Genomic DNA, 26,246 nt, shown 5'->3' with positions numbered 1-26,246 from the left:
TTTAAAAAACAAGCTAGGCACCTAGGGTATAAAATTGAAGGAGGCTCTGATTCTCAGGGCCACGCAAATGCAGGGTTGGCACCTATGAGTGTGGCCCTCCTGAAATGTTGTGCCTTAGGCACCTGGCTCTCCCTAATTCAGGCCCTCAGGAGAAAGCTCTAATTCTGGTCAATTCGAAACAGGAGGACACGGCTTCTGGGAGACACTCGGTGCTCCAGAAAGAGCCATTTGGTCCGTTCTCTTCCTCTGGACATGAAATGCTTCCAATTGCGTCCAGCCTAGGATGGAGCGGGGTTGGGGATATCTGATGACATTAGGAACTGCTGCATCAACTCCCCGAGTCCCTGCCTCTGGACCCCGAGAGAGGACACAAGGAGTGTCCGGAGCCCATGTGACTCAGTGTCTCTTCCCATCACTTCGCGGGAAAATGGGGCTGCTTACACCGCACCGCAGCCCAAGCACCTGTGGCTGGAGAAGGGCTCGGGCGCTAGGAGTGAGGAGCCTGGTTCTGGGCCCGGGACTGGTACTAGTTGGTGGTGGGACCTGGAACAGATGCTTTGGTTCTAAGTGAATCCCTCGTATTCATGACAAGAGGCGTGGAACACAGACCCATGGGGCCTTCCCACTGGAACATGGAGCTTGGCTGTCACCCGACCTTCGCTTCCTGAAGTAGAAAAGCCCAGGGTTCCAGGCTCTGTCTCCCGCAGACCCCTTGTTTCCGGCGCGGAGGCCCCGGGCCCCGCAGGCTCCCAGCCCACTTCTCTGGGCTCAGAACTTCTCTGGGTTCAGAACCCGATCCCGAAGCGGCCCTGGCGCTGCGGGTGGCCGAGGCTGGGTGCGCGCCTTGGGAACCTGGCTGGCCTCAGACCGGCAGAGCATCCGCGGACATATCCCTGGGCGGAGCGGGGTTCCCCGACCTGCTCATGTTCTTACGGCCCTTGCCCTCCGCCCCGCGCGAACGCGCCCGCCTCCCGGCTATCCCGATAGGGCGCTGCCCCAGTCAGGCGGCTTGTCAAGTATGGGAGGAGCCTAACAACTCCTCCTCCTCGCGGAGCCCGGTCGCGGTTTAAAAGGCGGTGCCCGCCAAGGCCCGAGTGGGAGTCCGCGGCGACAGCAGCAGCAGAGGCGCGTCTTGGGCCCTGGGGATCGGCGTCCAGGCTCGGAGCGCGGCACGGAGACGAGGTGGCAGGTGAGGGCGTCCCCGCGCAGGGCCGGGGTGGGGAACGGGAATGGCGGGTTCAGGTCCCCGGCTGCCACCGAAAGATGGGACCTGAGGACAGGAGAAGTCGCTCATCCAAGAGCCCCGGGGAAGCGGTGGTGTCTCGGCGCGTCAGCCACGGTCTCTGGGGGGTCCCCTGCAGCGCGCAGCCGGTTTCCGCCTCCGCAGCGCCCCGCCGGCGCGGACGCCGCCCTGCCCGACGCCTCCTGGCCGCCCTTCCCCGGCCGAAGCGCTGCCCCGCAGCCCCTCCCCACCTGCCGGCCCTGTTTTCTCACTGCTCCTCTCTGCTCTGGGATCCGCAGGACGACGTCTGCGCTGGCACTTCTCTTTCAAAGCCACCAGTCTCCAGTTCCAAGTCCGGGCGCTCTTATCCATCCTAATTCTTCCAATAATCAGCGAAACGCATGGGGCCCGTCCTTCTTCAGATGACTCCTCCAGGGACTGAATCCGCGGAGCCAGGCGCAGCCGTCGCCTGCAGGGCCTGCGGTCTGTGGGGACCGCCAGCAAGACGAGGAATCACCTTCGGGAGGAAGGGTCGTGCTGGGGAGGGTTGCGCCGGCGGGGTCAAGGGAACCTCCTTTAGGGCGGGAATCAAGCCTCCGGGCCGCGGTGTTTGAGGGTGAGTGGAATTAATCCCGTGATGGACATGGGGCCTTCTAAGGGGACCAGGAGTTTGTGAAGAGGTGACTGGAGGGGTTCAGGGTGGCCAGAGGTGGAGGCTCTGACTTGAGCGAGGCTGGATCAAGGGAGGGGCAGGTGGAGAAGAAACCGTTTTAACAAGGTGGCTTTGAGCGGAACCTAAGGGTTCTGGGAGATTTAGGAGGAAGGACAAGAGGATTAAGACACGGCTTTCTGAGGACGTTGTGTGGCTGTGGCATGGTGGTGGCTGAGGGGAGCGGGTTGTGTTCATTGTCCAAGGCTCTCCAGTGCTTTGCGTGGCGTTTTGGGGAGCACAGATGAGGTGTCCCGACAGTGAGGAGTGGCTCTAGGGAGACCAGAGGCTCGGGAGGGGCCTGGGCACTAGGCCAGGCACAGGATCCAAAGTGGAGAGAAATGTGGGCGTAGAGGGCAGGCCTTGGGGATGGGTGTGGGGAAGGGGGGATGGAAAGGAGTCAGGGAGGTCTCCTAGGCTCACCTGGAGGAGTGAGGGTCTCATTTCTAAGGGCACCGGGAACTGCAGCCTGGGGTGGGGTTCATTTGGTTTCAGACCTGTGGCGAAGAGACCCACCCCATCACATTCACACTTTGGCTTCCACTAGCTTCAGAGGTAGTACTAGCTCTTTGTTCTCACTGGTTTTCCTTCCTCACTTTGGGCTGTTTCTTGCCTTTTCCATTCTGGTGTTCTGCAAGGACCAGTTCCTTCGTCTCATGCACCATTTACACTCGTGGCTTTTGCTGGGAGTAATGAGTAAAGCTCCCCAATAGATGTTTCTGAGTTAGAGCACTGAAAACAAAATGAAGCAAAACAACGCATTTCCAATCTTCCAAGGTCACATGATGTCCAGAGGACAGTGATGGGCAATAACTTTTGTCTTCCCCATTAGAATGCAAGCTCCACAATGAGATTTTATTTATTTATCTTTTTTTTTTTTTGAGACGGAGTCTTGCTCTGTCACCCAGGCTGGAGTGCAGTGGTGCAATCTTGGCTCACAGCAACCTCCGCCTTCCGGGTTCAAGCAATTATCCCACCTCAGCCTCCTGAGTAGTTGGGTCTACAGGTGTGCACCACCACGCCCAGCTAATTTTGTATTTTAGCTTCATCATGTTTGCCAGGCTGGTCCGTAACCCCTGAGCTCAGGCAATCCACCCAACTGAGCCTCCCAAAGTGCTAGGATTACAGGTGTGAGCCACTACACACAGCCAGAACAGAGATTTTTTATGTTTAATTCACAACCGAGTCTTCACTGCCTAGAACAGATGCTCAGTAAAGATTTATTGAAGGAATGAATCCCTTTTGTATCTCTTGTATCTATCACCAGATACTCTTGTATCTAGTACCTATTTGGCATACAGTAGATAGAAAGCTTTGTTGAGTGAATAGCTCTGCCTTTCGTCTTTTTTGATATGTATACATCTTTTAAAAAATAATGAATAGACTTTTACAGCTGTTTTAGTTTACAGCAAAACAAAGCAGAAAGAAAATATCCCCTCCCACAAACATCCTGGACCGTATAGCCTCCCCTACCATCAACATCCTGCATTAGTGTGGAATATTTGTGACACCTGATGAACCAACATAGATACATGGTTACAAAATGAACCAATATGGATAAAACATATACATTATCAGTCAAAGTCCAGAGCTTGTTAGGTTTTGCTCTTTGTGTATATTCAAGATACATTTGACAAATGTATAATGAGATGTACCCAACACTGTAATATCAGACTCCACTGCCCTAAACATCCCTTGTGCTCCACCTACCTATCCCTCCTTCCCTGCAAATCCCTGGCAACCACTAATCTTTTTACTATCTCCATAGTTTTCCTTTTCCAGAATGTCACATAGTTGGAATCATACATTATGTAGTCTTCTCAGATTGGCTTCTTTCACTTAGATTTATACATTTAAGATTGCTCCAGAATTTTTTTTTTTTTTTTTTGTGGCTTCAGAGCTCATTTCTTTTGAGCACTTAATATTCCATTGTATAGATGTGCCACAGCTTATCTGTCCACCTATTAAATGACATCTTAGATGCCCTGAAGTTTTGGCAATTATGAATAAAGCTGCTATAGACATTCTTGTACAGGTGTTTGTATGGGCGTAAGCTTTCAACTCATTTGGGTAGATATCAAGGTGTGGAGTTGCTTCATCTTATGGTAAGAAGAGCTTGGTTAAGAAATTGCCAAAATGGGCCCGGCACAGTGGCTCACGCCTGTAATCCCACCACTTTGGGAGGCCGACGCAGGTGGATCACGAGGTCAGGAGATCGTAGACCATCCTGGCCCAAAACGGTGAAACCCGTTCTACTAAAAATGCAAAAAAAAAAAAAAAAAAAATTAGCCGGGCGTGGCGGCGGGCCGCCTGTAGTCCCAGCTACTGGGGAGGCTGAGGCCAGGAGAAATGGCATGACCCAAAGATGGCGGAGCTTGCAGTGAGCCGAGATCGCACCACTGCACTCCAGACTGAGCTACTGAGTACTCCGTCTCAAAAAAAAAAAAAAAAAAAAAAAAAAAAAAATATAATATATATAATATATATACCAAAACGTCTTCCAAAGTGATTCTAACATTAGCATTCCACTAAGGAATGTATGAAGATTTCCTTTCTCCAGATCTCTCATCAACATTTTGGGTGTTGTGTTTTGAATTCTAAGCCTTCTAATAAATGTGTAATAGATTTGTTTTTTTATTGCATTCTTTAATGACCTATGATGTTTGAGCATCTTTTCAATGCATATACATATGCTGAGGTGTCTGTTCAGAGCTTTTGCCCACTTTTAATCAGGTTGCACATTTCATATTGTGCATTTTAAGAGGGTTTTGGGGGCATATTTTGGGTCACAGTCTTTTATCAGGTATGTCTTTGCAAATATTTTCCTCATTTCTCCCCGCTGTGGCTTGTGTTGTGAATGTGGCTCGTTCTCTTGACAAACATATCTTTGTACAGTAGGTAATCCTGTTGGGCTTTTTGTTTTTTTTTCCTTTTGAGATGGAGTTCTGCTCTTGTCACCCAGGCTGGAGTGCAGTGGCGCGATCTCGGCTCACTACGATCTCCGCCCTCCCAGGTTCAAGCGATTCTCCTGCCTCAGCTCCCGAGAGCTGGGATTGCTGGTTGCCCGTCACCAAGCCCAATTGATTTTGTATTTTTAGTAGAGATGGGGGTTTTCACCATGTTGGCCAGGCTGGTCTCGAACTCCGACTCAAGTGATCCCCCGCTCGGCTTCCCAAAGTGGCTGGGATTACAGACTTGAGCCACCGCGCCCGGCCTGTTATGCATATAATTTTATTACTTTCTTTTTAATATAACATGAATAGCATGAAGTTCCAATTTTGCTCGAGAGTTCACAATTACCACTTTAAAGGGCTGCAAACTAATCACATTTCATCCTCGACAGCCCAACTTTACAGATGAAGGGAGAGGAATGCTAACTTGCCTATGCTAACCCGCAGAGCTCCGAATCCTCCGGTAGCGCCTCCGCTGTAATCCACCCAGTGCTTCCCTCCAGGCCCATCTCCCTCTCGTGCGCGCGGAAGTTTCGGTTTCCTTTTACGTAGGCCGCCCCAATAGTAAAACAAAGTCCGCGATCCTCTAGCCCGCAAGAGAGCTCCGGGATTCAGATCCTGGGCGCGAGGTCCCGCGAGCGGCGGGGCGGCGCTGTCGCAGTCCTCCTCCCTGGCAAGGGCCGCGGCAGGGGGAGGAGGCAGCGCGAGCAGTCCACGCCCTCCTGCCGGGCGCGCTCGACACGGACGGCGGACGGCTGACCAGCTCCCGGAGCGCGGCGAGCCCAGAGGACCCACAGCTGGGGCGCCACAGCGCGGCCATCCGGGCGGGGCCGAGGGAGCGCGGCGGGACTCGGCTGGACGGCGCGGCCACGGAGACGGGCGCGGTGAGCGGGCTGGCACCGCGCGGGAAAACTCCAGGGGCCGCTGCGCTCAGTCCCGGCGACCCCCTAGTCGGGGTTCGCGCGCCGTCCCCCGGCACGCCCCGGCAAGGCTGCCGCAGCGTCGGAGTAATCCCCAACCCTCCGCCGCGGCTTCGTCCCTCACCCAGGCCTCCAGACGTTTGCCGCGGAAACGAAAGTAACTCTCGGGTGCTTGCGCGGCGGCCGGCGCGGCCGCGAGCTTCCCGGAAGGAGAGGGGTTCCGCCCGGCGTGCGAGCGGTGGGCGGGGCCCCGCCGGTACCGGAAGTCGGGTGGGGGGCGGGGCCGGCCCTCCCGGAAGTCGGAGGTACGCGTCTAGCTGTCCCAGCTTATCGGGAGTCTGCTGGCCGCTTCTGCGCCAGAGATCTGGGCGCTGGACTGGTAGCGGGCGGAGACCTGCCTTTGGGCCGCGATTACGGCCTGAGGGTGGAATAGGCTGTCCCCCACGCCGTTAATGTCGTTGTTGTTTTGGTGGAGACGGTGGGCCCTTACTGCCCTATCATTAGGAAAACACAGTTTGGGCTCTTCCCACCAACCCTTTGAAAGGGCCTTTTACTGTTGCACTTGAGGCCACAGCAGGTTCCAAAAACAAAACCTTTTCTGCGTGATCTTAGACGACTGAGGGGACGAATGTGGTAACCCTAGCAGGCTTCTTTGGTGGTCACTGGCATGTGCTTTTGTGAAGTGCTGCAGACCCCTCTTCAGGGTTGGGAAGAGGATAGGCTGCATCCTTCCCTCAGCATTTGACAAAGCCTCAGAGGGGTGCGAGGGGTGCGGGGACAGGGGAAGGTCTGGGGTTGTTCTTTCTCTCTTGCTGACCATTTGACTGTCCCTTAATCAGAGCTTTTTTATCTTGGGCAAAGAAGGAGGCTGCTCCAACGATTAATTCTTCCCTGATTTACACTTGAAGAAGCCAAGGCAGGAGGTGAACTCTGAGCCCCAGAGATATGCTGTACTTTCTGGATTGTGAATATTAATGAGTATTAAGAAAAGTTCTTAAATAGCCTCTTTCAAACTGGGCAGCTTACATTTTGGTGCTTATTAATTTATAACCTGTTAACACCCATATGATCTGGGAATCTGAAGAAAATATTTAACTTCCCATGCTTTAGTTGGATATTACATTCTGGCAAAAATGGTTACTGTATTAATCTGTAGAACATTGGTTTTGAGCCGTATGTTTCCTGTATTTTGTTTTATTTTGAAGACAGAGTCTTGCTCTATCGCCCAGGCTGGAGTGCAGTGGCGCGATCGTGGCTCAATGTAACCTCCGCCTCTGGGGTTCAAGCAGTTCTCCTGCCTCAGCCTCCCGAGAAGCTGAGATTACAGGCATACACCACCACGCCTGGCTAATTTTTGTATTTCTAGTAGAGACAGGGTTTCACCAGGTTGGCCAGTCTGGTCTCAAACTCTTGGCAATCTGCCCGCCTCGGCCTCCCAAAGCCCGGGATTACAGGCATGAGCCCCTTCGCCCCGCCTTCCTGTATTTAAAAAATTTATTCTGTACTTTCTCGTGTTTCTGACTGTGGCGTATTCATTTAATATAGATGAGTAAGGCTGTAAGAGTGGGTCTCTGCATCTGCATTTTTCCGAAGACAGATTATTTGCTATCTAGAGAAGTAGCATGTACGAGTGAGCCAACAGTGAAAGTCTGAATGAAGGGACAAAGATTGCATTCCAGGATCCTGCCACTTTAGGTGGATCGTTTAGCTCCAAATCTTAGTTTCTTTATTTGCAAATTGAAATCATAAAATTTGCTTCAGGGGTCATAATGCTTGTTTAAACTCTGTTTCAATTCTTGTCTCTTGCTGGTCCTTCCTTGCTGGTCCTTAAATCTCTTCCTTGCTCGGAACTTTTGTTTATCCAGGGAAAGCATCAGGCTGCTGTAATCAAGGAAGTTGGAGAAATCCTCTGGTCACTGGGATAACTGAGCAAAATCAGAATTCTGTTAGTGGGAAGGAAAAGGGCAATGGCAGGTGGGCAACCAGCATTTTCCGCCATTCTCTTGTTATGTGTGGTCATCAGAGAAAAATGGGGAAAAAGTTAATTAGAATATTAGATATTCTAGAAAAAGTTAATATTAGAATATTAGATATGAATACTCACCCTGCCTTAGAAGGTAATTTGTGAAATTCCTTGGGATTTCACATTAATTTCAATAGAAAAAAATTCACTGTCCTGAGTCCCTGAATTAATATTTATTTATGGAAAACATTTACAAATTGCATTCAAATGGATATAATTATTAGTTAAAATTCGTTGATATAACAGGCCAGCATGTCTTTCTTACTCTGTAACATGGCTTTGTAATAATATGGTTATGCAATATGTCTATATAAGCTGCTTAAATTCAGTGTTTTTGGATTTCCTTCATTCAGCTACTCACAAGGCCTTCCTAAGATATACAGTGCTCATAAAGTTGAATCTTTCATGTGGAAAAAAGAGGGGTGGATAGCAAAAACAAAAGAAATCACTGAAAACCATGCAAAAGATGCATAAGATTAACATCAGACTAAACTAGCAAACCGCAAGATTATAAGGAGAACTGACTTGGGTCAGGAGTTAAGCTCCCAAAATCCAGTGGACCCAACTAGAGGCCTTCCCAAGCTCCACCACACTCAGGAGCACCTGCAGGTCCTAGTTGGTCTTGACAAATTTGAGGAGACGTGGCGGAGACTGAAGGAGAGAAACCAGATAGGACTCCTCACCAAGTAGAAACCTTTTACCCAAAAGGGCATTTTTCAGGGCATATTGTAGTTCCTGCTTGTTTCTTTACTGTCTGTGAGCATTTTTAATATTATTAAACATTCTTACACAACATCACTTTTGCAAACTGCTAGATATATTTCAGAGTGTTGATGGGCATAACTGATTCTCTTCTCTGTACATGCTAAGAGTTTTACCTACTTTTGCTGTTCTATGTAACGCTACCAGGAACAGCTTTGCACATAATCTTTATCAGCGTCTCTGATTTGATCCCTCAAAGAAATGCTGAGTCAAGGAATTATTCCTTTCAAAAAAAATTTTTAATTTTACATTTGATTCATGTCTATTGGGGAAAATTTGGAAAACAGAGTAAAAGTGTAAAGAAGAAAGGAAAAACCGCCCTACCCTCAAGACACAATCCTTGTTAACATTTGGTGTCTTTTTTTTCTGTGCGCACATCTTTATTTACATATATATATCACACAAATGTGAATATAATTTTTACAGATTTATTCATCAAAAACAATTTCGAATGGCTATACAATATTCTGTTAGGAGTATGCCGTAATTCATTTAACAATATTTTTTATTTTTGGACAATTAAATAGTTCTCTTTTTAAAACAGTTATTCATTTGATGACAGGCCGGCATACATTGGGTTCTGCTAGGCTCTGGAAACGGTGCACAAGACAAGTTTCCTGCCTTCTGTGAACTTCATGAGAAATAATTCTCAATTACAGTACTGTCTTACCTGTGAAAATGTCTAATGGGAAGACTTAGGATGGCTTCCTTGACAAAATGACAGTTCTGACACCTAACCAGGCAAGAAGTTGGAAGAATGTGGCCTAAGAGTGTGGGACAGATGACCTTTATGGAATGGGGAAGACTTCACAGTTCTGCATGCTCCAGCGATCTGTAGTGAATGAAACAGGAGGGCTAAAATCAATGTTATCTTTTAAGCCCTCTGTCTTCACCCCTCCTACCTCATTCTCGCTAGGATTGCTCAGTAGGGCCCTGCTGACAGAGTGATCCCAGCTGAGAATGTTGGCATTCTCAAAGCCCAAGGAAATACCATCCGTGTTGATAAACACGTGGGTGGCTGGGCCAGCCATAGCCAGAGACATAAAGCAGGTAACAAATGTGTTTTCACAAATATATACATATGTACATATATATGCATATACAAATATATACACATATGTATATACATATATACAAATATAGCTATATACGTATACAAANAGAGTGATCCCAGCTGAGAATGTTGGCATTCTCAAAGCCCAAGGAAATACCATCCGTGTTGATAAACACGTGGGTGGCTGGGCCAGCCATAGCCAGAGACATAAAGCAGGTAACAAATGTGTTTTCACAAATATATACATATGTACATATATATGCATATACAAATATATACACATATGTATATACATATATACAAATATAGCTATATACGTATACAAATATATATGCATATACACATACACAAATATATGTATATATACACATACACATATATGCACAAATATATATTTTATATCATGTATCGTATTATATATATTTATACATATACAAATATATGTATATTTATATGTATACATATAGATATGTATACATATTTTTTTCTCATAATCCTTACCACTTCTGTGAGGCGGTCATTGTTTCATTTTGCAGATGAGGAAATTGAGGCACAAGTGCCCCAAGGTCACAGGTTGGTGAGTCACAGAGCTACAGTTCACGTTCATAGTGGAGGGCCGGTGCTCGTGGAGCTGTGGCTCCCGCCGGTGCTCGTGGAGCTGTGGCTCCTGGTCTCTTACCTCAAGCGCCTGCCTAACCCCACCCCTCAGTCTTCAGGCCTTCATCTAGGCAGCCCCTCACCTCCACCCGCTGCCTACGTCCCACCGATGTACTTGTTTCCTGAGGGCACTTCCTCTTGTTTGGTAATGTCTTATGTCCTAGGAAAGAAGGCGCATAGATGCTGCTGTGTGAGCTTCCTCTGCTAGACAGAGCTGGCCCACAGCCTTTAGATGAGGCGTAGAAGGCTGGTTACCCGAGTCACCTGGAGCCAACCACTGCACAACACCATGGGCAGCCAAGGGGTTTCCAGAATCCCCTCTCCCCAGGGTATTTATTTTTTTCATTTTTTAACTCCCTGCCCTCCAACATTTTATTATGAAAAACACCAAAGTCCGAAGGTTAGGTCCACCACGAGTATCGTCTTAACACCGCTTGCTTCATCATGTAATTCTCCATCTCCCTTCCCGTCATCTGTCCATCATTCTATCTGACTTTTTGATGTATTTCCAAGTACACATCAGTACACATCTCTAAATACTTCAGCATGCATACCACTAGACTTCAACATGTTTACAGGTTTGTCTTTTGATGTAAAATTGACCTGCAGTCGTTAGGAGTACATCTGCTGAGTATGGGCAGATGCGTATGCCTGCAACCCTAGCCCCCACTGATATCTTAGAACATTATCATCGCTCCAGAAAGTTCCCTCATGCCCCTGCCCGCTCAGCCTCACCATGCTCACAGGCGGCCAGTATTCTTTTTCTGGCTCAGATTGGTTTTGACTTCTGAACCATCATATAAATAGAATTACATAGTATGTATTCTTTTGTATAAGGCTACTTTTACTCATCACGTTTTTGCATTTCGTTCATGCTGTCTTCATTCATGTGTATCAGCAGTCATTTTTATTGCTGAGTAGTATCCCATTGTGTTCATATACTACAGTGTGTTCACTCATTCTCTTATTCATGGGCAGCTGTTTCCAGTTTGGAGCTATTATGAATAAAGTTGCTATGAACATTTTACAAGTGTTTTCCGACATACATTTTCATTTCTCTTGGGACTGGAATTGCTGGGTCATAGTGCAGGTGTTCGTGGTTTTATAAACAAAGTATATGCCTATGAAATTTCTATGAGTATTTTATGCCCCAGAAAGGTCATTTTTCATGCTCTGTATTTGGATGTACATATTCATTATTTTATTTTTATTTTTTTGAGACGGAGTCTCACTTTGTTGCCCAGGCTGGAGTGCGGTGGCATATGATCTCAGCTCACTGCGACCTCCGTCTCCCAAGTTTAAGCAATTGTCCTGCCTCAGCCTCCTGAGTAGCTGGGATTAGAGGCGCGTGCCACCACACCTGGCTAATTTTTGTATTTTTAGTAGAGACGGGGTTTCACCATGTTGGCCAGGCTGGTCTTGAACTCCTGACCTCGTGATCTGCCCTCCTCAGCCTCCCAAAGTGCTGGGATTATAGGCGTGAGCCACCGCGCCCAGCTGGGATGTGGGTATTTCTGGAATACAAAACATTCATAGCCCTTCTACTCTCAAATCAAAACACAGACAGGCACATTCACATGCACACACCAGTGTGTCCATGCCCTGTTGGTTTGCATAGAGTTTCTGTTTTGCCATCAAGCTCTTTGCCAGCCCTTTTCCCAAAGTGTTTGTACCATTTTATACTCCCACCAATGATGTTTGAGAGGTCTGGTTGCTTCTCATGTTTGCCAGTATTTGGTGCTATGAGTCTTTAGTTTTGGATATCCTGGTAGTTGTGTAGTGGTGTCTCATTGCGGTTCTCCATGGGTGTTTATTCTTCATTTCAGTTTGGGGAAAATGAATGAATGGAAGAAAAGAAGGGAGAAGGATGAAGCAAATAGCTGTGCTTTGAGATCTGACACTGTATACTTCACAGCCCTGATGGATATTCTCCAAATTCTACTCCTTTTTCACATTTTCTTCTTAGAGTTTGCATTGTTCTTTTTATATTCTTCAGATTCCTTTTGTTCATAATTTCTTAAACCTATTCATTTTCTAATGCCTTTCAGTTGTTAATTTACTGAAGTTCTTTGGTGCTTACTACTCCTGTTTGCTGTAGCTGCAGGGTCTGTCTCACGGCGATTTTTTTCTTTTGTGTTTTATAATTTTGGAAAGGGAGCTCATGTTAAATTTGTATTTGTGGGAATTCTGTCTGGCCTGGCTTGAGGGTGTTGTTTGCTTTAGCCAATAACCTCAGGATGGCATCAGCCTGTGACCACTTCCTGTATAAAAGTTCATAGTTTAGGTGATCCTCTCATTTCAAAGTCTGTATCTATTTGAAGACAGGCCCAAGGTTATAAATTTGCACAGACTTTTTTTTTTTTTTAATACCTTGTGCCCAGTCCAAGATAAATATGTTTGTTTGCCACAGGCTGCTTTTTTTCTAGTTCATCCTTTCATCAAGGGGTAGCACATTGAGCAGTGCCGTGTTAAGGGAGGAGTCTTCATTCTACCTGCTTTTCTTGCATTCCTTGACCTCAGCTGGGCTTTAAACCACGAATTCTGGATGGCGAGGTTGGCACTGCCCTGTGTGAGCTCCTGCCTGCCCCTGGTGCCGTTTCTGTCCCTAGAGTTCTTCTCCTTTCCATGGAGTTCTGGTGTGCATTTCAATGAATGTTTGTATTATGTTGTCCAACATACTTATGTCCTTTATAGCCAGAGAGTGCTTAAAATTTTCTAATGCTCCATATTGCCAGAAATAAAAAGGCTAAGGGAATAAATATTATAGTCTTCTGTGGTTCTTAAAATATGAAAATAGCTCATCAGATGACTGTAAGTCTATCCTCAAAAATCCAAGGCACACCAAGCATGTGGAATGTTACAAAAGTTTTTAAAAATGATCTTTTCTGCCAAGGGCAATGGCTCATACCTGTAATCTCAGCACTTTGGGAGGCTGAGGTGGGAGGATCCCTTGATCCTAGGAGTTTGAGACCAGCCTGGGCAACATAGTGAGACCACTCTGCCTCCCCCCCAACTCTGTACAAATAATTTAAAAATCAGCCGGGCATGGTGGGGTGCACCTGTGGCCCCAGCTACTCAAGGAGGCTGAGGGAGGAGGATTGCCTGAGCCCAGGAGGTCGAGGCTCCAGTGAGCTGTGATTGTGCCACTGCACTCCAGCCTGAGTGACAAAGTGAGACCCTGTCTCCAAAGGAGAAAATAATAATAATAATAATTATATATATATTCTTGTTGCCCTAAGGTGTTGTCTCTGTTTTCTTTACAGGGTACAGCTCTGACAGGGGGAGAAAAGTGGCACCATTTTGGGTATTCTTGAGCTTCAGAATGCAACCAGACATGTCCTTGAATGTCATGAAGATGAAATCCAGTGACTTCCTGGAGAGGGCAGAACTGGACAGCGGAGGCTTCGGGAAGGTGTCTCTGTGTTTCCACAGAACCCAGGGACTCGTGATCATGAAAACAGTGTACAAGGGGCCCAGCTGCATTGAGTGAGTGGGGAGCAGGGGTGGGTGGGCAAGCTCTGAGCGGGACGGGGACGTTGGCTGCTGCAGAGCCGCTGGTGGGTAGAGTGAGAGAGAGCCTGCCAAGATGTCAGGGTGACGACGGCTCTTATGTTATTGTCACTGACGCGGACTCCGAGGCTGGGTAGTGAAGGGCTTACAGCTCGTAAGTAAGAGAAGGGACATGAACAAGAAGGAAATAGAGAAAGATAAAGACGTAAGTGTGGTGAGGGGGACGATGAAAAGGGAACAGGAGGATGGGTGAAGACAGACCTATTCACTTTCTTCACATTTTCAGTGAGGACCAGCCCTAAGTATGAAAATAAAAAGGCAGTTCATTCCTGAGAGGTTCTGAGAACCTTCCCTTGAAAGCAACCAGTAGAGTGGTGTTACCCCTGTCCCTCCTTTGTCAGAGTGGTTTTGAGAGAGGCTGTTTTTTTGGTTTGTTTGTTTTTTGTTTTTTCAATCACACTGTCCAGCACGGTCTTTTTTCAGGTTACCTTGCTGCTGTTCATGTGCTTTTCATTCATTGATTCATTCATTCATTCATTCATGGATTTCCATTTTTTGAGCATGCACTGCCAGTTACTGGGCAGGAGAACTGTGAAGAAGTGAGAAACTGCTCTGCCTTCTAATGCTTCTGGCCTGTGCCTGGAAGAGAGGTACAGACTCAAGCATGACCCCAGCACGTGGGAGTGATGTGTTGGAGGTGTACACCAGGCTCTTGAGGTGCTGGCTCTGCCAGCCTCAGCATAGCACCTTTCCTGCCCACAGGCACAACGAGGCCCTCCTGGAGGAGGCGAAGATGATGAACAGACTGAGACACAGCCGGGTAGTAAAGCTCCTGGGCGTCATCATAGAGGAAGGGAACTACTCCCTGGTGATGGAGTACATGGAGAAGGGCAACCTGATGCACGTGCTAAAAGCCGAGGTAGAGAATGCCCCTCTGCATGGGGATCCCCAGCGCTTGGGCCCTGGCTGTCTGTTATGGCTGCCCTTGGGGTGTTTGTTTGCAGCTCATTAGTATAAAATTTGCAAACTGCTTGGTAGTTTGAATTTTCTTTTCCTTTTCTTATAGAGACAAGGTCTTGCTATGTTGCCCAGGCTGAACTCAAACACCTGGTCTCAAGCGATCCTCCCACCTCAGCCTCTCAAGTAGCTGGGATTACAGGCTCAATTTCCTGAAGTCAGTTTCTCCTTAAAACATCTCTGCCTTGATCCGGCTCAGTGGGTCACTCCTGTAATCTCAGCACTTTTGGCAGGAGGATCACTTGCACCTTGGTGTTTAAGACCAGCCTGGATAACACAGTGAAATCCCATCTCTACAAAAAATAAAAGGTGCATGTGAACAGAGCAAGACCCTGTCTCTGAAAAAAGAGAAAATCTTCCTTGCCTTTTGCTGCCCTGTGAGTGGTCTTTTCATCCTCTCGATCCTGCGGACAGTCCTCCGTAGTCGGTGTCTTAGGAATGTGATTGGCTGTTTACCATACCTGTCTGCTGTTCTGCAATCTACAGTTCAGAGACAGGCCCTGTCTTCATGATGCAGACATCATCTGATGTGGAGTATATGCATGATGGGATGACAATTAAATATGGATTGATTAATGAAAGGATGTACATTATAAATGACCGTAAGAGCAGACAGAATGTTAGTGGTTACACTTTGATACCATTCAACAAAGTTTTATTTTAAAATAAATATAGAACATTAGCGGCAACAACACTGGATAGGATTTAAAACAAAAATAAAAATTGTTTACCAAAATCAAATTATTTGACAACATTTTTAAAAGCTAATGTGCCTGTTAAGATGAAGGCCTTGCGCTAGTAGCTTATAAATCAATAGCTAATATGACGCAGGCAGTAAAAGGAGGCAGGTAACTAAATGAGTGGTATGGTGTGATGGTGGTTTTTTTTTTTCTTTTTTAAGAGAACGAGATCTCACTGTGTTGCTCAGGCTGGAGTGCAGTGGCACAGTCACAGTGCACTGCAGGCTTGAACTCCTGGCCTTCAATGATCCTCTCACCTCAGCCTCCTGAGTAGCTGGGACTATGGGCATGAGCCACTGCACCCAGCTATGTGGTGGTTTTTTTTTTTTTTTTTTGAGAGGAGTCTCGCTCTGTCACCCAGGCTGGAGTGCAACAGTGCAATCTTGGCTGACTGCAACCTCCATCTCCCTGGTTCAAGCAATCTTCCTGCCTCAGCCTCTTGAGTAGCTGGGATTACAGGCGCCTACCACCATGCCTGGCTAATTTTTTTATTTTTAGTAGAGACAAGGTTTCACCACATTGGTCAGGCTAGTCTTGAACTCCTGACCTCGTGATCCAACCGCCTTGGCCTCCCAAAGTGCTGGGATTACAGGCATGAGCCACTCCCAGCTGATGGTGTTTTGATAGACATACTCATTGTCTGCTGTGGGAGTACAGACGAGAGAATACTCAGCTTGGGACAGACAGGAAGGGCTTCTAATGTGAATGACAAGTAGATGTTTTGAAGCAGAGAATTAGGGAACAAGTGTTCTAGGCAGACAGAATACCATGTAGAGACTGCCAAATTTGGGGAACTGTAAATTCCTGGGTTTGGCTAGAGCATAGATTGCACAAGGTATGGGGAGAGGTGGCGGGATATGGCTGCCTTTATGGCAAATACTCACACTTTTCCACTTTCTTCTCCCACCCCACAATTGCCAAGCCAACAGGCATCTCACAAAAATACCTTTGGGAAGGAGAAGAGGTGATCACTCACACTCATGGTATTATAGTTTGATCAGATTGCTCTCCACCCCAGAACGAGAGAAAATCAGCTGTTTGAAGTAAACATTTTGATTGGGAAATAAGTCTTTGGTCTTCCATGCAAGTACTAACCAGGCCCAACCCTGCTTAGCTTCTGAGATGAGAGAGAAATCATTTGGGACATGAGGCATTCTGCAGGATCAGGGAAAGTTCAGGTGTGCCTGTTTGGACTCAGTCAGGACATCAGGAGGACCTAAGAGAGAAACAGAAAGAGAAGAGAGACGGGGAACAACTTACTTTGCTTGCTCAGAAGTTTTCCCTAAGTCCAAAGGTATATCAGAGAAGAAGGGAAACCATCTCTTCTGCTACTTTCTGTATGGTGGCGATCAAGCTATTGGCAGTGTAGTTCAGCTACGTTATGTCCTAAATATGGTTTGAGGGACAGACTTGGAATCTCACTTTTGTCATTAAAATTTTTTTCCTGTTAACCAACAACCAAAGTACATACAAATTTTTAGGAAACATCTTGTTTGTATACTGATTTTTGTTGTTGTTAAGCAAAACTGTAGTTTAACCACTGTAATAGAAACTGGAATTATTTCTGTTAATATTGATGTTCACATAACAAGAATACCATTATAGGAACCAGTGACCTGAGACTCGACAAAAGCCTGAAGTATCTGCTACCAGGTCATCAAATAGATATTAATTCACTTAAGCTTTGTCGTTTTAACATCATGTTTAGCTCAGATTTTTCCATGATTGTAATCAGTGTGAACATGTTCCCTTGTATTCTTTTTCCTCTTAATGTTATTTTACATGTGACACTTCCATGCCATTGTTCATGTCCTTAATGTGAACTTAGTATGACATCATGTGAGTATCCCATAAAAAATGCTTGCTTGTATATTTATTCATCCATTCATTCAGCAAGCATTCCAGGTACAATCCTAGGTTCCAAAGATACAGTCCTAAATAATATATATTTTTGTTCTCAAGGAGCTTAATTTTATAGTATTTTATGCATTACCAAATTATCGTGGGATTTTTGTTTTTACACTAACAAAATACAACATGAATACCTTTTGCCCCCCAAGAATGAAATCTTTCTCGTTTCCCAGTGACAGCAGTGCTGTAGTGCATCTGCTGGAAGGAAACCTGGTAACCCTCTCCTCAGGCTCAGATCCCACCACCCTTTCATGAAACAGTTTCTTTGGCCTATTTGATTACCTTTCCATTTCATAGACTTAATATCACTTGTTTTAGATGAGTATCCCGCTTTCTGTAAAAGGAAGGATAATTGTGGAAATCATTGAAGGGATGTGCTACTTACATGGAAAAGGCGTGATACACAAGGACCTGAAGCCTGAAAATATCCTTGTTGATGATGACTTCCACATTAAGGTAAACCATCATCTGTAGGCTTCCAGAAACCTGGGTGATTTTAGTTTTAATTCTCCAATGTAAATCCATTCTTGTAAACTGGAGGAGGTAAAGGAAGACCTAGCTCAGCTTATAACTGGTGATGATGGTGCTGAAAGGCTCTACCAGCGATTGAAAGACGCAGGCTTGATGGGATCAGGAGATAACTGTCAGGATAACTCGTATCTTTTGGGGAGGAATGGAATTGAGTGGGGGAGATGAGAAGTCCTCTTTCCTAGATTGTGTTTTTCTCCTCTGTTAGAAACATTCAAAAGTTGCCCTTTTCATCCTGGAATGGGCCATTGGTGCCATAATGTTCTCCAGGAAATCTGTGTCACCAAGACTCCCTTCCTCTGGAAATGCAGGGGAATGTGAGGGTGTGTGCAGAAAATCCTTAGAGTTCAGATATGGCCTAAGAGTAAGGTCAGCGGCCAGGTGTGGTGGCTCACACCTGTAATCCCAGAGCTTTGGGAGGCTGAGGTGAGCAGATCACCTGAGGTTGGGAGTTCAAGACCAGCCTGACCAATATGGAGAAACCCCATCTCTACTAAAAATACAAAATCAGCCAGGCGTGGTGGCGCATGCCTGTAATTCCAGCTCCTCAGGAGGCTGAGGCAGGAGAATCGCCTGAACCTGGGAGGTGGATGTTATGGTGAGCCGAGATTGTGCCATTGCACTCTAGCCTGGGCCACAAGAGCAAAACTCTGCCTCTAAGAAAAAAAAAAAAAAAAAGAGAGAGATCAGCAGTGCATCAAAAACCTCTACTTTGAAATTTTGTTTTATATTTTATTTGATTATTTACTTCTGTCTGTATTTAAAAAAAATCAGTTTCCTTTGAACACGTTCTTTCCATTGTCGTAAAGGGAACAAGGGAAAGGGATTTTTCTTTTGTTCATTCAAGGGCAGGATTTAGCTAGCGGGGAGTGTCATATCTAATTGGCTTTCGCAGCAGGAATGCAAGCACAAGCATCCAAAAGGGGAAGCAGCCCTGGGGGAGGCACTCAGGAGCTGCTGACACAGGGGCCTCTCTCCACCAGCAGGTTCTACGTCTAGTGCTTTGTCCTAGTCTTGGACAGGCCTTTAAAAAAAGGCCTGGGAATAAAAATTCCTCATTCATAACCTATCTTCAAATTCATGACTTCCCTCTTATGTCGTGGGTTAGAATCTGTGGATTTTAGGTAATCGTGTGCCACAGTTCATCCCCACATGCTTGCTTGGATTCCTGCAGGCAGAAGTGGAACTGGCACCTGTGTTCTCTTCTTAACTGCACTGCTCTGTCATTTTGCCCTGCCAGCTCTGTTCTTGTTCTGTGTCTGACCTTGGTATTTTTCTCTCTGCCTTTTTGTCTCTTTTTCTCCTCCTTCCCACCCTTCTTCTCTTAGGTTCAGGCTACAGCTCAAAACAAGCAACACTGCAGTCCTTATCCTCAGTGTGTCTTTGGGATCCTTGGGCACTCGCATCCATGGGCCTCTGGACGCCATTTGGGGAAATAGAAGGTGTAGTACTTAGCCACTGTCTGCTACATAAATGTGCAGAGAAGAAAATAACCATTTTCCCCCAAGGCCCAGAAATGGTTGAAAAACATGCAGAGTCAATGGGGAATTAGAACAAATATGTTTGGTTGTTACTGTTCTTGTCAGAAACATCTTCTGCTTTTCCCCTTCCCCTTTATTGCATAAGGAATGCAATACCAGAATTTCATGCGAACGTTTCCTGGGGGGAGATTTTACAAATGGCTGAGGAGACACACAGTTTCCATGAGTCTGTTGAGAGGTCGCCGTTGTGAACCTGCCCAGTGAAACCATTTCAGGAAAATTTACCATACCTTATGTATACTGGACAAGCCCTAGATTTAAAGTCAGATCCGATTTGTTTATGGCCTTCACCAAATAATCCCAGTGGCTCGATGTCTTTCGCAGATCGCAGACCTCGGCCTTGCTTCCTTTAAGATGTGGAGCAAACTGAGTAAAGAAGAGCACAATGAGCTGAAGGAAGTGGACGGCGCCTCTAAGAAGAACGGCGGCACCCTCTACTACATGGCGCCCGAGCACCTGAACGACGTCAACGCAAAGCCCACGGAGAAGTCAGATGTGTACAGCTTTGCCGTCGTACTTTGGGCGATATTTGCAAATAAGGAGCCGTATGAAAGTAAGGCATTAGAGGAGTGGGGTTTGATATGAACCAACACTGTTATATGAAATAATGGGCTTCAGTGAAATCAGTTAAGGTTTATAATTGTTTATTCTTTTAATGTCAGTCTTACCTGCTCAACTGTGAGTTCCGTGAGGGCAAGGACCATATCTGATTTATCCACTGCTGTCTCCTCAGCATCTATACTCACTATGCCTGGAACTAATAGGTGCCCAGTAAATTTTTGTTGAATGAATGAGTAATTCCATTTAGGAATCAGTGATCATAGGATGAATAGGAATCTTGATAGCGTGTCATTAGCTTGAGAGGTGCTGTGAAATTCCAGGGTTTTTCCTAGACAGGAAAGTTGATGGTTTCTGCTTGTGAGGACTTAGCCTTTCACACTACAAGGCATACACTTCACACTTTCACTCATTCACTTACTTCTTCATTCAAGAATTCTTTCTTTTCAGTCCCTACTGTGGGCACTTTAGTCGGCATTGGGAATATAAAGATGAGTAAGTCATGGCTTGTGTAGGAGAACAGAGACACTCTTCAGTTTGTTAAGTGCATAAACTAATGGATGTTTTCCTGCATACTCGTCTTGGGTGATCATCAGCTTCCGTGGTTTGATGATCATCTCTTTGCAAATGCTTCTTAAATCTGTGTCTCTGGCTCTGGCCTGGATATCCACTTGTCTTACGGTCAGATCCATTGCAGGCACCAAAGGAACCTCCAAAGCAGCATCCCCCAAACACAGCCATCTTGTCGACACTGTCCTACAGCTCGCCCTGCTTCACTCCTCTTCATATGCTCAGGAAGTGGCATGGCCATCCTTTTACCAAGTTGCCCAGTAAGAAACCTTAGAGTCATCCCAGACTTGCCCTTGCCCCTCTCTCCCACATTCTATCAGATCTCAAAACCTATGAATTCAAGATATATATGTGACTCAAGATATATCTGCAACCTGTCTGCCTCTCTCTGTCCCCACTGGCCTCTGCTTAGTTCAAACCCTCATTGTTTCTGCAGCAGGCTCCTTCCACCGTCCACCATTCATGTGGCAGCCAAAATGGTCGTCCTAAAAGGCACATGTGACCCTTTCCCTCACATATTGGAAATCCTTCCCAGATGCTCCATGGTCTTCAGGATGAAGTTCGAATTCCTCAGTGTGGAATAAAAGGCCTTCATATTCTGGCCTTTGCTTCTCTACTGGCCTCATCCCTAACCCTCCCTTCTTTGTCAGTGCACAGTTAGACTGAGTGAGGAATTTCTAGGATGTGTCATGATCTCTGTAACTTCTAGTCTGTTGATATCCTGCTTCTCTTGCCTGGAGTCGTCCTCCTTAAGTCCCCCTTTCCCATTCTTTACCTGCTAATTTTTCGGGACTCAACAAAGCCTTCCTGGACCTTTTAGTCAGGGTTGTGCTACTGGAACCCCTTGTACATCCTTCTTCTTTTTTTTTTTTTTTCTTAAGATGGAGTCTCACTCTGTCACCAACCTGGAGTGCAGTGGCGCAGTCTCGGCTCGCTGCAACCTCCACCTCCCAGGTTCAAGCAATTCTCCTGCCTCAGCCTCCCGAGTAGCTGGGACCACAGGTGTGTACCACCATGCCCAGCTAATTTTTGTATTTTTAGTAAAGACAGGGTTTCACCATGTTGGCCAGGATGGTCTTGATCTCTTGACCTCGTGATCCGCCTGTCTCAACCTCCCAAAGTGCTGGGATTACAGGCGTGAGCCACCGTGCCCAGCCCCATCCTTTTTGAATAGCAATGATCACGCTTGTGTTTTAAGTCACTCTCATTAACCTGAGCTCCTAAAGGCAAGGACTGTCCCGTATTTGCCTTTGCATACGGAGCATGCCGTTGGCCTTGCCCACATAATCTCTGTTCCATCAGCAGGTAGCTTTGTTGAGAATTTTGTTTTATCTGCAGACATTAAGATATTGTGTGGTCATGTCAGCTCTTTGTCATAAGGCCATTCCACTCTATGGAATGAGGCAGCTATACCAGAGGCTGAAAAAAATGAGCAGTATTGTTCAAGTTCTGTCACCTTCCTGCCTGAGAGAGGAGCAAGACCTGAAAGACAGTCTCAACCTCAGCTCCTCTTTGCTTTACAGATGCTATCTGTGAGCAGCAGTTGATAGTGTGCATAAAATCTGGAAACAGGCCAGATGTGGATGAAATCATTGAGTACTGCCCAAGAGAAATTATCAGCCTCATGAAGCTCTGCTGGGAAGCGGATCCAGAAGCTCGGCCGACATTTCCTGGTAAGAGCATCTTTTCTGACTGTGTAGGATGCATCCTGTGTGGTGATTTTCCTAGTAAGATGTTGTTAGGAACTTGGTTTGAATCCTCAGAAAACTGAGTTCAACTTTACTTGTGGTTTTAACCTGATGTTCTAGATTTCAAACATGTTGTTCAATGCAAGGAAACCATCTCTCTCAAAAGCACGAAGGCACTTAGGTCTTCTTGTTTCCTTTTTTTGTAACTAACTTTTTAACTTGGGTTTAAATATAACAGTAAATTTAACATTGTAACTGTTTTCAAGTGCACTGTTCAGGGGCAGTAAGTATAGTCCCATAGTACGTTCACTCTCCATCATCTCTCTCCCTGCCCCCTGGCAACCACCATCATACTTTCTGTCTCTATGAATTTAACTGCACTGAGTACCGTATATAAGTGGAACCATACAATATTTGTCCTTTTGTGTCTGGCTTATTCCACTTGGCATGATGTCCTCGAGGTTCATCTGTGTTGTAGCAGATGTCAGAATTTCTTTCCTTTTCAAGGCTGAATAATATTCCATTGTATGAATAGACTGCATTTTGTTTCTCCATTCATCCGTGTATGGGCACTTAGGTGGCTTTCACCAGCCTTCTTTGCTTCTTCACTTCTTTTATTTCCATCCCCTCCCTTGTTTAGCTGGCATCTTTAGAAAGTATTTTGCCATTTAGATTGGCCCTGTCATACAGGGATGGGGAAAGGTGCCTGGATGTTTGCTGAGCAGTATTCTATGGTGTGGATGTACCACAGTTTAACTATTCACTCCTTGAAAGACTTGTTTCCAGTTCTTAACTGTTGGGACTAAAGCAGTTGTAAATATTCATGTACATGTTTTTGTGTGAACATAAATCTTCGTTTCTCTGGAATACCAAGGAGTGCAATAGCTAGGTTGTATGGTAGTTTCATGTTCAGTTTATTTAAAAAATTCCCAAACATTTTCCCAGAGGGGCTGTGCCATTTTATATTCGGTGTCCGAGTGATGCAGGTTCTTGCATCCTCACCAGTATTGGGGACCCAGGCCACTCACACTTCTGCTCAGCCAACTACAAATTTATTTGAGTATTCCCACAAGCCCCACTTCAGGTCTGGGAATTCATTAGAAAGACTCACAGAACTCAAGAAAACATTTTACTTATGTCTCCCCTTTTACTGTACTGGGTACAATTCAGAAACAGCCAAATGGAAGAGATGTACAAGGTGAGGTATGGGAGGAGTGTGTACAGAGCTTCCGTAGCCTTTCAGGACACACCACATTCTGGTGCTTCTGTGTGTTCAGCAACCTGAAGCTCTCCAAAGCTTCCCATTTAAGGTGATTTATGGGAGTTCCATTACATATGCATGATTGATTAAATCATGGTCATTGGTGCTTGAGCTTAATCTCCAGTCCCTCTCTCCTCACTGGAAGTCAAAGGTGGAGCTCCAAGTCCCAGCCTTCTAATTATAGCTTGGTCTTTCTGGTTGCTAGCCCCCATTCTGAAGCTGCTTAGTTTTCTGACCCCACCCAAAAGACACTCTTAGAAGACTCCAAGGATTTTAGGTGCTGCCTGCCATGAACAAAACCAAACCTTTCTGATTCTCCAAGGTGTCTTATTGTATTGTTTCCTTTCTGTTCAGATGCCTTTCCTTAATCATTCTTTTAGGATATGTCTGAACTCTGTCATTCTAAAATTTTTTTCCTTATAGGTGAGGTGTTATTTTTCTCTTGCTGCTTTCAAGACTTTGTCTTTATTTTTCAGAGATTTAGTTGTTGTTTGTCTTGGTGTGGATTCCTTTGGGTTTATTCTGTTTAGGTTTTGCTCAGCTTCCTGAATCTGTTGGTTTATGCCTCTTACCATATTTAGGAAGCTTTCGGCCATTATTTCTGTAAGTACTTTTTAACCCACACTCTCTTTCTCTTTTCCTTCTGGAACTGTGACAACATAAAAACTGTATCTTTGGTTATAGTTCCACAGGTCCTTGAGGCTTTCTATTTTTTTTTTTTTTCAGTCAGTTAATTTCCTCTCTCTTGTTCAGACTGGATAATTTCTATCATTCTGTCTTCCAGTTCACTGATTTTTCTGTTTCTCCTCGATTCCACAGTTGAACCATCTACCGAGCGTTTTTTTTTTTTTTTTTTTGAGATGGAGTCTCCCTCTGTCGTCCAGGTTGGAGAGTGCAGTGGCACAAGCTCTGCCTCCCAGGTTCACTCCATTCTCCTGCCTCAGCCTCCCGAGTAGCTGGGACTACAGGCGCCCGCCACCACACCCGGTAATTGTTTGTATTTTTAGTAGAGACGGGTTTCACCATGTTAGCCAGGATGGTCTCGATCTCCTGACCTCATGATCCGCCCGCCTCGGCCTCCCAAAGTGCTGGGATTACAGGCGTGAACCACTGCGCCCGGCCTACTGAGCTTTTTATTATATTTTGGTCGTTGAAGTTTTCAGCTCTAAGATTTATATTCTCCCCTTTTTCGCTGAGACTTTCTATTTTTCATTTGTTTCAAGCAGGTTCATAACTATTAATTGAATTGTTTTTATCATGGCTGTTTTAAAATCCTTGACAGGTAATTCTAACATTGCTGTCATCTCAGTATTGGCATCTGTTGATTATCTTATTTCATTCAGTTTGGGACCTTTCTGGTTCTTCATATAAGGAGTAATTTTTCTGTTGAAACTTGTACATTTTCTTACTGTGTTGTGAGATTCTGTATCCTCTTTAAGCCTTCTGTTTTGGCTGAGCTTTTCTGACACTGCTCTGACAAGGGAAGAGTGGTGGCCACCTTACTAGTGCTGGGTGGAGGTAGAAGTTCAGCCTCTCCACTCAGCCCTTATTGACGCCCAAAGTCAGAGGCTCCTCTTGCCTGCTGGTCAGGGGTGGGAATTCTGGCAGAGTCCACATAGTCCCCACTGACACAGAGGTGAAGGCACCTCATTACGACTGGACAATGTTAAAAGTCCTGATTCTCCACTAGACCTCCTCTGACACTTCCCCAGTGGGGAAGTGAAGGGGGGTCTTGTTACTGCCATGTGGGGCAAATCCAGGCTATTCTTGTGTTCTTCTGACACCATAGGAGTGGAGCGGCTCATTATCAGCTGGCAGGTAGGACAGCCCTGGTTTCCTGTTGGGCTTTCTCTGACATTACCCCGGTGGGGATGTTAGGTTACGTTGTTACTGTCTCACATGGTTGGATGTGGAGCTCTCCACTTGGCCTTAGCTGCTGTGGGTCAGGGTGGAGCCACAGGGTTTTTCTGTGGGGGTTGGCTGGAATAGAGTGGTTGTTGACTAAGTTTTCTCCTATCCAAGTACCATCCAGACCTGACCCTGCCTAACTTCCAAGAGCAGACAAGCTTGGGCACATTCAGGATGGCATGGCTGTAGACTGGCTAAAGGTTTTCTGTCTGCCCCTTGCTTAGTTCTTTGGCTAGAAAGAGCAGGCTTTGGTTGGAGATTTTTTTATCTGTGGCCGTTGATGGTTTGAGGTTGCCACCTTTTCAGCCAAGTCTGAGATATGAGGAAAAGAGAAAATCCAGTGAACTCGTGTGTTTCATCTGATCCCGAGGTTTCCTGCTGGTCTGCCTTCTTCTCTTCTCCTTTCAGAGACTCTGTACGTTTGTTTTATAAATAATACATAGGATGTTTTTGTTGTGCTTAGAAGGAAGAATAAGAAAAATGTATGTCCACTCCATCTTCCTGGAACTGGAAGTTTCTTTTTTCTTTGAAGGCTAACAGCTGTAACCCATTACACTAAATCCTTGCTCTGAGTATCCTGACCTCTCATAAATTTGATGCCAGAGGGACAGAAACATGGAGTTCGCCCATCCCTGTTCAGCTGGAGATGAACTCACATCAGGGAATGGTTTGTGTTGCAGCCGGAGAAACTGCAGCATGAATAAAAAGCGCAAAGA

The 26,246-nt window shown here is 45.9% G+C and overlaps 1 protein-coding gene across 1 annotated transcript in view; it reads left to right on the top strand.

Annotated features, from left to right (window-relative positions):
* The first annotated feature begins 1,061 nt into the window (after positions 1–1,061).
* The window catches only part of RIPK1 (receptor interacting serine/threonine kinase 1), a 45,698-nt gene continuing 20,513 nt past the window's right edge, over positions 1,062–26,246 (top strand). The window contains 6 exon segments of the mRNA XM_017850297.1: positions 1,062–1,189; positions 13,562–13,784; positions 14,571–14,727; positions 17,795–17,932; positions 19,870–20,098; positions 22,197–22,346. Coding sequence (XP_017705786.1) covers positions 13,621–13,784; positions 14,571–14,727; positions 17,795–17,932; positions 19,870–20,098; positions 22,197–22,346 — 838 coding nt within the window. The 5' untranslated portion in view covers positions 1,062–1,189; positions 13,562–13,620.

The sequence above is a fragment of the Rhinopithecus bieti genome, unplaced genomic scaffold (assembly GCF_001698545.2).
Source record: "Rhinopithecus bieti isolate Rb0 unplaced genomic scaffold, ASM169854v2 scaffold_32012, whole genome shotgun sequence".
NCBI classification, from domain to species: Eukaryota; Metazoa; Chordata; class Mammalia; order Primates; family Cercopithecidae; genus Rhinopithecus; species Rhinopithecus bieti.
This window is presented reverse-complemented; position numbering and strand designations above follow the sequence as displayed.